The 11,916-nt window shown below is 38.1% G+C and overlaps 2 protein-coding genes across 4 annotated transcripts; one reads left to right on the forward strand and one right to left on the reverse strand.

Annotated features, from left to right (window-relative positions):
• Nucleotides 1-59: 59 nt before the first annotated feature.
• Nucleotides 60-10,491, reverse strand: LOC131774443 (solute carrier family 22 member 15-like). 3 transcript variants are annotated; one of them, XM_066164408.1, is made up of 12 exons: nucleotides 10,241-10,491; nucleotides 10,012-10,100; nucleotides 8,122-8,162; nucleotides 6,225-6,502; nucleotides 5,371-5,599; nucleotides 4,722-4,920; nucleotides 4,218-4,427; nucleotides 3,441-3,575; nucleotides 2,203-2,300; nucleotides 1,532-1,643; nucleotides 887-959; nucleotides 60-480 (listed from the first exon to the last, which is right to left on the reverse strand). In XM_066164408.1, exons 4-12 carry the CDS (start codon nucleotides 6,498-6,500, stop codon nucleotides 223-225), a joined length of 1,590 nt encoding a protein of 529 aa, XP_066020505.1. In that variant the 5' UTR covers nucleotides 6,501-6,502; nucleotides 8,122-8,162; nucleotides 10,012-10,100; nucleotides 10,241-10,491; the 3' UTR covers nucleotides 60-222. The 3 variants fall into 3 exon arrangements, with proteins under 3 accessions (XP_066020505.1, XP_066020504.1, XP_058946440.1); XM_066164407.1 differs by lacking the exon at nucleotides 8,122-8,162 and having other exon boundaries at nucleotides 6,225-6,505; nucleotides 10,241-10,489; XM_059090457.2 differs by lacking the exon at nucleotides 8,122-8,162 and having other exon boundaries at nucleotides 10,241-10,483.
• An 892-nt stretch (nucleotides 10,492-11,383) lies between these two features.
• Nucleotides 11,384-11,881, forward strand: LOC131774479 (octapeptide-repeat protein T2-like). The gene has a single exon (XM_059090508.1). It carries the CDS (start codon nucleotides 11,384-11,386, stop codon nucleotides 11,879-11,881), a length of 498 nt encoding a protein of 165 aa, XP_058946491.1.
• Nucleotides 11,882-11,916: the final 35 nt, after the last annotated feature.

Consider the following 11,916-nt stretch of genomic DNA (forward strand, 5'->3'; position numbering starts at 1 on the left):
CATCTTGCCCCTTAATTAATGTAAATTTATAGTTTATGGAAAAAAAACTAGGCAATAAATGGTGACACGCCCTAGCATACACATGCAATCAGATTTACTATTCCTTCCAGAACAGGGCTTTTTTCCCCTTCTATTTGGGTGAACATGCAGACAATCCACAATTTGTTTGTTAGTTTCAAATCCCTCTCCTTGGTTAATCATGCTCTTAAAATGCATTTTTATTTATGCATTGTCATCATTAGCAACTTCTCCATTAACTAAGGCTTCTTTTTCCTCCTCGGTGACATTTTTGTTGTTATCGTTGTTGTCCTCATGTTCGTCCTCGTCCTCGTCCTCTCCAGATGTAGTGCTGTATTTCTTAGCGTCAATAGTCTCAAGAGTTGGTTGGTTTGCGGTTTCAGGCAGAGTCAAACACAACAAACCACAAAGCAGGGCGTTGCCTCCCATGACAGCGTAAGGCAACATGATGTGAACATTACTCTACATCGACATGACAAGAAATTAAAAGAGAGATGTTAGGGACTGGTCATTGCTTCACCCTGAAGGGGGGGGGGGGGATGGGAATTGGTTGTGTCATGATAAAAATTACGTGATCCCCTCTTCGTTGGCAGTTAATTAGCAGTCAATTTTTTGCAGGCCTTCTCTGTTGGTAGCTACTAATCCCCCCGTGGTTGCCCCTGAAAACTATGTGATACCCTCGAATTCCTTTCCCTCTCCCCTTGGCGATTAAACATAAGTGGTCACCAGGGGAAGTCGATGATGACAGGGCATTATGGTTTCATACGCGAGAAGCGTCCCGCTCTCAACCGAAGATAAGGAAAGTGGGAAGAGCCTTGAGAGTACAAAATTGTTTAATAAAGCGAGTAGTGAAACCGGGTTTACTTACCAAGTAAACAATGTACGGTGAACAAAATGCTCCAATCCTTGCGGAAGCAGTAGAGGTTCCCATACCGATGTTTCTATTGAGAGTTTAATAGGACGAACATTAATTAAAATACAGGATTACCTCATTTGGAGATGATTGCTAGGCAATGCTTAAAATGCTTGAATCTCCCTTTCGAATAAAATGTCATTTGAGATCAAGCAAATAATTTACAAATGAGTTGAGAAACATTCAGGATAAATAAAAATATAAGGTAAAAACCTGCAAACTAAGCGCTGGCAGCATAAGTGTCTCGGCTCACCCACCTGTTATAATTTGTTTGAATTCCACAGGGGCAGATCTAGTGAGCTTTTGATGCTTTTGATATGGGGAATAATAAGTAAGGAAGGGGGAAGGGGGAAGGGGAGGGGGGGGGGAAAGCCAACTTCTTTGATTCGGTAAACACATCTATTTTTCCTTTTTAAAGAAAAAATATTTCAAGACAATACCAGTAACCGTTTATGCTCTCTAGTATGAAGGTGTGTTGCCTAGGAACATGAAAGAAAGACAGATCTCTTTATAAAGAACACTGTACGTGAACCCCCCCTCCCCCAGCCCCTTGAATCACCGCGCTTGCTGAAGCATAAAGAAGTTATAGCTAAGATTTACCTGATAACGGTAGGAAAGAGCTCTGCAGAGTAGACGTAGACCAAATCAAACGTTATAGTGATAAAAACCTTAGCAAAGACCATTGAAAAGATTATCCTTCCAGCCAACATCCCTTAGAAGAAGAAGGGAAACAAATTTTAACCGAGAGAAATCACAAGAAAGAAAAAAAAGGAAAATATCTACCACCTAGAAATGTATAAATATTACATCCTCTGCGATTTCACGTTAAAAAGATTTTGCACTTGTTTTTAGAGTGAGAAAGTCATCGTAGCCATATAGAATTGATTTTAAAATTCTTATCATGCAGGCCATCACATACACAATGTAAGCCGAGAGGAAATTGTGGTGCTGAAAATAAAAACCAAACGCCTTTGATACCGATGTCTTTCGCACAGATCTCAGCAACGAATGTTTCTGTAGCAGAACGAGAACAGTTCGAGCGCATTTGCTCAAGCCCCTTTCGCTGCTGCTGTCTTTGTCACTTAATAAAGCCTCATGCCCAATATACTCTTTACCAACCAATGCACGGAAAACCAGCTGCAGGGAGCAAGGTTTGGAGATCCACTTCTGTTGCCTTTGGAAAGCCCCATAAACGCTCCAATCGGGCAGAAAAACCTATTTTAGCTCAAAACATGAGACAAAATTCGAATCCCTTTCAATGAAGCATTTACCTTTGTTGGAATCGTCTTCTGTGGTTAAAAGTACTGCCCCAATGGAAGAGACAGCAGCAAGAATCAAACTGCCTATGATAACCTTTTTTCTTCCAAACCTGAAGCACAAGTGAAATACAGAGACTATCATAAAACATTTTATGGCTTGAAGTTTCTCGATTATCGTAAACCAGTATGATTTACAAGCTTTTGTTTCCTTTGCTTCGGGTCTCAGTGGATGTTGTTTCACCACAGTATTCATTTATTCATTCTTTCATCAATTTATTTGCTGATTCATTTAATCGTTCATTTTAATCCTCTCGTTCATTCATTTTTTATTCATTTATCAATTAGTTCATTCATGTCTTTTAAAATGTATCTTAACAAAGGGCTTTAAGTTATTATAATTTACCAGTTCCATGTTTCACGAAAGTTAGCCCAAAAGAAATCATTTGGTGCCAATGAAAAGTGATAACTTTTCATGGAAGTATTTTTTTCTTTTCATGACAATTTGTCTGAGATATAAAGCTTTTACATAAAATGCTCAGCTCACACACCCTTGACACTCCACCGAGGGCAAGGGGAAATGTTTTCTAAATGGAAAGTAATGGCGAAGAAACTGCTTCTGTTTAGGGGTTATGTTTCTAAAGAAACTGTTGTGCTGCTGGGGGAATATAGCAGGGTAATTAAGTATTATCAACTGAGTTCATAACGTAAATTGGCCATAAAGAGCTTCAAAGCTGACGTTTCGAGCGTTAGCCCTTCGTCAGAGCGGATGGAGGAATTGCGAGCTGTGTGTGTGTTTACATGCAGAAAATGGAGCTATGCTATTAGTGGCGATGTGAAAGGTAAATGTTTGTTTTACAGTTTTACGGCTTCCCGAACTGCCTAGATTTGGGAAAGGCCGCAAACTGCCATATGCTGCTTCGAATGAGTAGGGGGATTAAAGTGTCTAGCGACCGATCTGCACTCTTAATTCCCCGAGGTACCAAGAAGCGCTTTTCATTCAACTAATTTATTCTTGTTTCCTCGTCACCATATTCCCACCAATAGCGTAGCTCGATTTCTCCATATAAATACGCACACAAAACCCATATTTCCCCTATTCGCTCTGACGAAGGGCCAAAGCTCGAAACGTCAGCTTTGAAACTTATTTACGCTTTGACTATAACTAAGTCATACGGTGGCCAATTTACGCTATCAACTCAGTTGATGATTCTAAATTACCCTGCTTATATTTTGGTATCGGTTGAACTCACCTATCTGATGACCACACAATGATTGGAAGGCAGAATACTTCAATGAAACTTGTAAGAAAGAAGTTCATGTATAAGTTTCCACCCACATTTGGAGTGCTAAGGTACACTCCATAGTACACCATGCCACATACGAACCTAAAATTTTGACAGGAAAAGAAAAACAACCTCAGTTTAAGAATGACTCATTCCTATCTTGACTTTCTGAGATGTGTTTTGCTACCTAAAACCATAAACATGCTAATAAATATTCAAGATAAGTAGACTATAAATACTCAAAGTTGAATTGAATTGCGATCTTGGTGTTTAGACAGGTATAATAAACCCCACATGTCTGACTGGACCCTTAAATATGCCATTGCTCTATGCAATAAAGAAATTAGAGTGCAAAGTTTCCTTGCGAAGCATTAGATTTTTAAACAAAGTTTCTTGTAGGCAAATTAATTAAACAGGTAAATTGAAGAATAAAAGTAAAACACACACAAAAAAAGAATATAAAACTATACCAAACAAGGCAAAAACAAACAAAAATAAAGCAAAACAGAGCAGACTGCAAATCAGATCGCAACAAAACAGAACTGAAAAAAAAAAAAAAACCAAAAGCCCAACAAAGACAAAAAAAAATCACCTTTAACTATTCGTCTACAAAGAAAATGAGACACCAACATATAATTTGAGGAGACATCATCAGCGATAGCACCAAAATAACAATCAACAATAACGCAGCAGCCACAGCAACTGAAATTATCCAAATCAATCTTTTCTGCATAATATACTTACCAAATGTACCAGGACAACAACGTCTTCCGTGCCATCAGTTTGGATGAGAACAAGTCGCGCACATCTCCTATTCGTGTCTGGTCCTCAGGTTCCATCAGGTCGTCTTTAGGCATTTCCTTGCCGTTAACTTCAGAAACGCGTTTGAGAATAACCTCGGCTCGCTTTGCTTTTCCCTTCAATAACAACCAGCGCGGAGACTCCCTGGTAATGCTAAATGTGTTGGATTCAACATTGTACTTTAGTCCTCAATAAGTGCACACCCCATCACGAACAAAAAAGATAACCTGCAATGGTTCCTGAATTAATTATGCAGTTTTTAGCAATATCGAAATGTTTGTATCGCACGATCACTTATTTTCTTCAGAGTAATAATACGACAGAAAGAATTTGCAAAGAATAACTTGAAAAAGCTGCATTGCTCAATCGCAGACAATTTTTTTTGCAGGGAGCTTTTGCGTGCTCATTTATGCTCAATGTATTGAAGAGAAAATCTGTAAAACTTACAACCATCCGAGAACAACTGGAATAGCTGGAACACCACAGGCGAGTGCCAGTGTTCTCCAATCACGGATGAAATATGCAAGAAGATCCAAAAAGAGAAGAGAAAATGTCCAGCAGTACCACAATGAAACACCGATTAGACTTCGGTGACGAACACCGACCATCTCTGTCACTAACACGTAAATGCCGATACTGGAACCACCTGCAACCACACATGTTTCTCAATTAAAACTGTTATGGATAAGTTTTGATGGAAAAGAACGAGTTAGAGAAGTGGACGAGGTCAGAGAAAAAGAGGAGCCACCTCGTAGAATGGCCACTGTTAAGTTCTTATTTCCATTATGCCCATTAGAAGGAGAAACAGAGGAGAGGATGGAAGTATGGAAAGGCTAAGAGAAGAAGAAGGTGAAACAAAGAGAGTATAGGTGGGGATGAGTAGTAGGAGCAAGGTGGGGAGGGTGGGATCGAACAAGAGAAATAGCAGAGGGGGCAGGTTAGGAAAATAGAAAAGGGGATCTGGAGACGAGGTGAAATGGCATGAAGTGAAGAAAATACTGTAACGGCAAATACAAAATACAATAAAGGAAATTTTGAATTTTTACAGGAGCATAAAACAGGAACAGAAGGTTCTTATCATAAATTCGTCATTTACCAACTCCAAATCCAACGAGGAAACGGAAGACAACAAACAGCCAGTAGGCATGTGGAAAAGCACTCAGAAGACTGAACAAAGCGATGATGCAACCATACGAATAAATGGTGATTCGTCTGCCCAGCTTGTCAGCGAAAGGACCAACTGTTATTCCACCCAGGAGGAAACCCAAGAATATCATCGACGTCGCTATGGAAACGTATATTGCTTTGTCGCAGACAAGATCAAACTGGAAATAATAAATAAAAATGACCAATTTAAAGTTCACTAACTTAACTATCAAGTTGCATTATAACAACCTAAATATGATACCTTTATTTGTTCAAAAATTTGAGAAATCCTATTTTTTTTATTTATTCCCTTACACCCTATGTAGGGTGAACAGGAGTATCTTCCTCACAATACATTTATGCCACCGATAATGTCATAGTATATCAGAATCAGCTATCTATATAAAAACTCTAATAAATCCCCCTTTCTCTCGTACACACTTTTAGCTATTAATCGTCTAAAATAGCAAATTTTATCATTGCCAAATTTTATTTTGAAGGGTAACTGATGGCAAAGTTTCCCCTTTTTTGTTGTCCCAATGCATTCCTCTTAGGCTAAAGAATCCTAAATGATTAAATAAATGATATATTGTGCAAAACCAAATTTTCCGTTTTTTTTTTCCTGATGCTTAATTGACTGCCATTGGAAAACGTTCCGATCCAGGTCATGTGATGTGATACGTCACACGTGTGTAAGGCAGTAAAAAGAAGTTTTCCTGTTCGGAAATTTGCATTTCAGGTGTTATACAAGCATCTCTTTGTGGAATAATGTCAATGTCAAATTGTGGTTCAAAAGCCACTTACTTCTGTCGCTACAGATGTCAGGTCATCATTGAACACCCATTCGCTTCGATTCATGTCACACCTTCTCTTGTCGGATGCCGCCATGGAGCCATTAAAGCGGCATTGGGTACTATTTGCTACGCATTTCCATCCGGGATCAGCTGCTATGAACGTCATGATAAGCACAGCGAAACCCATCCAAAAGAAAATCAGCCCATTGCAGCCGAGAAGCAAAAGCTTCTGGTATCGACCAAAGCTGCCAATTTTCTCAAACACTTGATCTACAGTGAGAGCCATTTCTACTAGACAAATAAACAAATAAATAGGTAAATAAGTAAGTAAACTACTGAACAAAGAAAATAAAATAAATCTTCGTGTTCTTGAATTCATTGATATATAACAATAGTAAATGAACTGATAGATGAATAAATTAATGAAGGGTTGCATGATTGAATAAGTGAATTTCAGGTGCAAATAAGACAAAATTGTGTCGAGAGTCTCATGACAGCTTTTAAACAACCATTTTGTGGGTTTATTTCTCTTTCAACCTTAAATAAGTATACTTGACAAGGAGAAGGATGCGAATGTCTTCCTTGACCGCAAATATTATGTAAAGTACTTGGGAGTATCACCTATTGCAAACCTAGGCAACTTTGTCCCTCCACGTATTTATTCATTTCTCTCTACATTTGCTAAGGACAGTCTGTTTGCGCTCTCCTAAACAAAGTATTACTGCTACAGAATCATGCACCACATCTCGTGTATTTTTTTCTAAGATAAATAAACAAAGCATTCTTCTGTTCAACAAAACTAAACTTCTGCCCCTACACTTTTTGTATTATAAAAAAAAATCATTTTTTTTACGCGTGATGTTGACACTGCTTCCGCACCAATGAACAAGGGTAGTTTATTTGCGTTACAAAACGTCTTCTGTGTCTTCTCGCCACACTCGCCTTTTAACTCTAATAAATTTCTACATAAAACCTTTAAACCTTCCCAAGAATCGGTTCTAGAATATGAAGTGAGACACCATGCTCTCCTGGGGAAATACCAGAAAAAAAAATTATTTAAATCTAAAATGAAAAATCAGTTGGCTAAGAATTTTCGTGAGAGAAAATTCGGTCCTTGACATAAACGAGATCACTCCAAAAGTAAAGTTTTATTAAGTAGTTAATAACACCTTTAAAGGCCTTTTCTATATTTAAGATTTCCACCGAGTCGTTCTGCCTCATTCTAATTTTATCATTTAATAATGAAAATGTTTTTGTATAAATATGTAATTATAAAAGCACTGTTAGTTGGAATTTTCTTATAAGACCTTAGATTTTAAGACTTGCCCGCCTAGCTTAGCTTAAGCTACCTGGTGGTAAGACTTGCTGTAGCTTTAATTTGAAAACTTGAAAAATAAATATTGTTTTGTCGTTGTTATATCAACATAGCGGTCTCCCAAATAAGCGTAAGAAAATTGAAACTTTAGAAGAAATCTATAAGAGGACACAGAAGCAGGGAAAAGGACTGATTACTGGAGACTTTTGGACCACAAAACTTATTCAAGTACGGGTATCCTTTTAATTTACCATTCTATTTTGATATTTATCAATATAGGTTTACGCTTATAAATTAAGGTGACTTTGTCGTTTTTGTGGCTATTTATGTAATGTTTAAAAAACGAGCAGGAGTGTTTTATCGGTTTAAAACCACGAGGCGTAGCCGAGTGGTTTTTGACCCGATAAAACACGTGCTGCGAGTTTTTTGAACGGCTTCAAAAACATTCTTGGAAAAGCGTGTGTCAAGAGAGTTCATAACAATTATGCTTTTGTGAACGTTAGAAATTAGCATACGAGAAAAACATTAGGGATTAAATTAGTATGCAAGAAAATCAAATCTCACACGTGTTTTGTACTTTTCTTCTACTAACCGAATAGGACATGGGGTCCTGTTCCAGAGCTTTTCGGAAGCCTAAAAATGCCGAGGAAGAGAGGAATTTAATCGAGAATGCTATCCCAAAGTCAACACGTGCAGTGTTGAATATGTTCCCACCATTTGTTGTGTCAGTTTCTGTGTTGATAATTAATTAATATTCATAAGTCACGTGCAGTGTCTTTATATCTGATAAAACACCGCATACTAATAAGGATGAGGTTTATCGATATAAAGTCACTGCACGTGATGTATTATCTACCATTTGATAGGTTAATGGGCTTATGATTATTAATGAGTTTTTGAAAACTACAGTAACACAACCTGGAAACACGCCAACTCGTTATAAATATCGTAGACGCTTGAGTCTATCAATTAGTGTTGCCTTTCAACTCAACCCAAGATATATAAATAACAAAGTCGACATTGAAATGACATTAAACTTCACGAGGTATTGCAAGAAGATGATAATTTAGTCTATTTTTTGTATCGCTTTGTTTTCAAGATCTGATAAGTGGAAAGATTTTGAATAATTTACCATTGATACTTTGTCAAATATTTCAAAGGGGGCGGTAGCCCATGAAGTAACTGGCGAGTCATAAACAGCGCTGCTTTAATAAAATTAAAGTTGAATAGAGACAAACGGATGGAAGATTTCGATGCGATTAACAATATTTTGCATTTTGCCACCCAGGAATGTATGAAGCGACTCTCTAGTCGGAGGCGTTGTCATTTTTCAACAGGATTTAATAATAAATGCTAAGAACTCAGTCATCCATGTAAAGTTACTTCTTATTTTAGCACACATGTTAGTTTGGAAAACTAAAAAAACTGTTATGCTGCTCCACGGGGTGTATGAAACCTATCAACCACTCGATATTGATAAAGATAGATAAATCGCCACAGCAAATTTTGAAAAAAGCTGAGTTTTTGTTCATGTTTTTTTTTCAATAGCTGTATTTCGTTATCTTTTTCTTCATCGGAGCCAAATGGAGGAACTGTGAGTTTTGTGTGCGTGTGGTTGTTTGATTGTTTGTTTCCCTTGTGCAGTACTTGTGTTCTAATATAAATAAAGAAGTCTGAGGTCGTAGATCAAGAAGTATTCTTTTTGAGCTGAACTCTCATTGACGCGGTGTTAAGAGTGATAAAATTATTAGGTTTAATCTTTTCATTTCCAGATCGCTTTTCCTGAGAATTGTGGGACTCGAGTTATTTAATTGCAACGGTAATACCAATTGTGGGCGGAGGAAGATGGACTTGGCTTTAGGAAACTCAATCGACAAAACAAACCAATAATAAAATCTAAATGGATTTCTAAGTTACCCAGTAACGATGAATACCGAAGAACTATTGCTCTTGGCATCTTTAAAAGCGAATGCAATGCACTCTCGAACATTGTACACCGAGTTCTCCAACTCGAGCGATAATCTCAAGAACATGATCTCATTGAATTCTCGTATATAAGAAAAATTAAACAAAAATAAAAAAAACTCAGTTCCTCTAGCACATTCTGACAAAGACAAGTTTAAAATTGTCTGCAAAATGTTGGTAAATTGTTCATAGTTCTTTCATGATTTCAGTGCAAGCCAAAACAGGCTAGGCAACAACTTGAACACAATCAAACTTTCCGTAATCACTTTGGTATAGTTCTGACTTGTTCAATTTTACACTGATGTAAGTCGTGCGGATAAATAGTCAACACAACCTAAAGAAAGCCTCGTGAAATCTTTGATGAATTGACGCGAATTATAATCGGCTGATAGTAGCTAACAATGATGATGTCGTGCGGATCGAGTCACGATATGCGAATTTGTACATAATTCAGCAGCTAGATACTCCTTGCTAATTAAAATGTGAAGTAAAGTTAGAAAGACAAAAACTGAAGTACCTTCGACGGTGAAGAATGCCGCAAATTTGACTTTAACTTCGAACCCTCAACAAACTTGCGAAGGCCTTGCGGTTGAGTTAGTTTCCCTCCTGTGAATAAATTGAAACGACTAGCACCCTTGCGTAATTTTTTATGCATGACTGTTCAAGAGAGTGATTTAAGTGCGTTGAGGCAGATACCTTAGTATGCGAGAATTTGACATATTGAATGGCAAAAGAAAGGTGCTTACCCGACACTGGAATGTCGTCCCTACAGAATTTGAGATATAGTACTTTAAATCACATATCCTAGAAGCGCCTATATGAAAACGTAAGATAGACAATAAATTAAAATTTTCAAAACAGAAACTAAATGTTTTAGTAAATAATGTGCCTGAATTAACGTGAAAACTGAGAATAGAAGTCCCATGTACTTCACATGGTTTGAAAATATTGTTTTTACGCAATTGCGTATTGACTTGCCTGAACTTTGACTCAGGATATGACAAAACTTCAATATGTAGAAATGCTTAGCGGTAAAAGAAAGCAAAGCTGATGCTTACAAAAATATATCGGCTTTGTTTTGATCTTTCATGCCCAAAGGAATTCAAAACAAACCATCAGGTGACAGTGTCAAACATTTCTGAGAGCCACTTACATTTATCACTCCAAAAGAAACTGAATAATTCGATCCCGCTTGATGTTAATTCATATTCTTTGCGAGTTCAGACGTGTCATTTGTACTTTCTCGCATCTATTTCTGATAGATTTAAAATCATCTTACGCCAGTATTGGGTTCTAAAAACCTCATTCATGTTCTAAGATTACCTTGCACAGACTTGTGGAATAATGAAAGCTGTATGAGCGACCCTTCGCTCCGAACGTACATTTCCGGCAAGAACTAGTTCTCTTGTGTTCTAAGAACTGATTGATTCCAATGGTGCTACGAACCGCGTGTCTGTTCGTACATAATGGATTACGAAGCCTTAAGTTTCTAAGATTTAGGGAAATATTCCTTTCTTGAACTCAACCACAATCTGATTAAAATGTATAATCTTTCTACGGAGTTTTCGCTTCTATCAAAATGTTTCACAGATTTTTTTTTAAAAGCTGATCATTACAGCTGGTTACGGCAATTTTGGCCCATCGGTGTCATTGTCTTAGCTCTCAAAGACGCCAGATTGTATTCAAACAGTGCCACTCTAGTACCTATGGGTGATTACTGATATTCAGGTTGTCTAATTCATTTAATAAATATCGAACTGATTCGAATCTCTGAGATCGACGCTAAAAAAGAAATATTGAAAGTTATATCGTCCCTGCTCACCCGATCCGAAATTGAAAGGCTGTCAGGGACTAACGATTCTGTAGCTATCTTTGTTCTTTGTTCTGGAATGAACAAACTCACTTCAGAATGTTACCAAAATCGTGGAAGGGAGAACGAGAGAACGGGAGAACGGGAAATCAGGGGAACGAGAGAGAGGGAGAACGGGAAATCAGGGGAACGGGAGAGAGGGAGAACGGGAAATCAGGGGAACGGGAGAGAGGGAGAACGGGAAATCAGGGGAACGGGAGAGAGGGAGAACGGGAAATCAGGGCAACAGGAGAACGGTAGAATGGGAAATCAGGGGAACGGGAGAGAGGGAGAACGGGAAATCAGGGCAACGGGAGAGCGGGAATTTAGGGAAAAGAGAGAAAGGGAGAATGGGAAATCAGGGGAACGGGAGAGCGGGAATTTAGGGAAAAGAGAGAAAGGGAGAATGGGAAATCAGGGGAACGGGAGAGCGGGAATTTGGGGAAAAGAGAGAAAGGGAGAATGGGAAATCAGGGGAACGGGGGAGCGGGAGAGGAGTAGAAGGAAAGGACAGAAAAACGGGAGAATAGAGGATTAAAGGAAGAGAGGAACGGTAGAATGGGGTATAGAAGA

This window comes from Pocillopora verrucosa, chromosome 3 (genome assembly GCF_036669915.1).
Source record: "Pocillopora verrucosa isolate sample1 chromosome 3, ASM3666991v2, whole genome shotgun sequence".
NCBI classification, from domain to species: domain Eukaryota; kingdom Metazoa; phylum Cnidaria; class Anthozoa; order Scleractinia; family Pocilloporidae; genus Pocillopora; species Pocillopora verrucosa.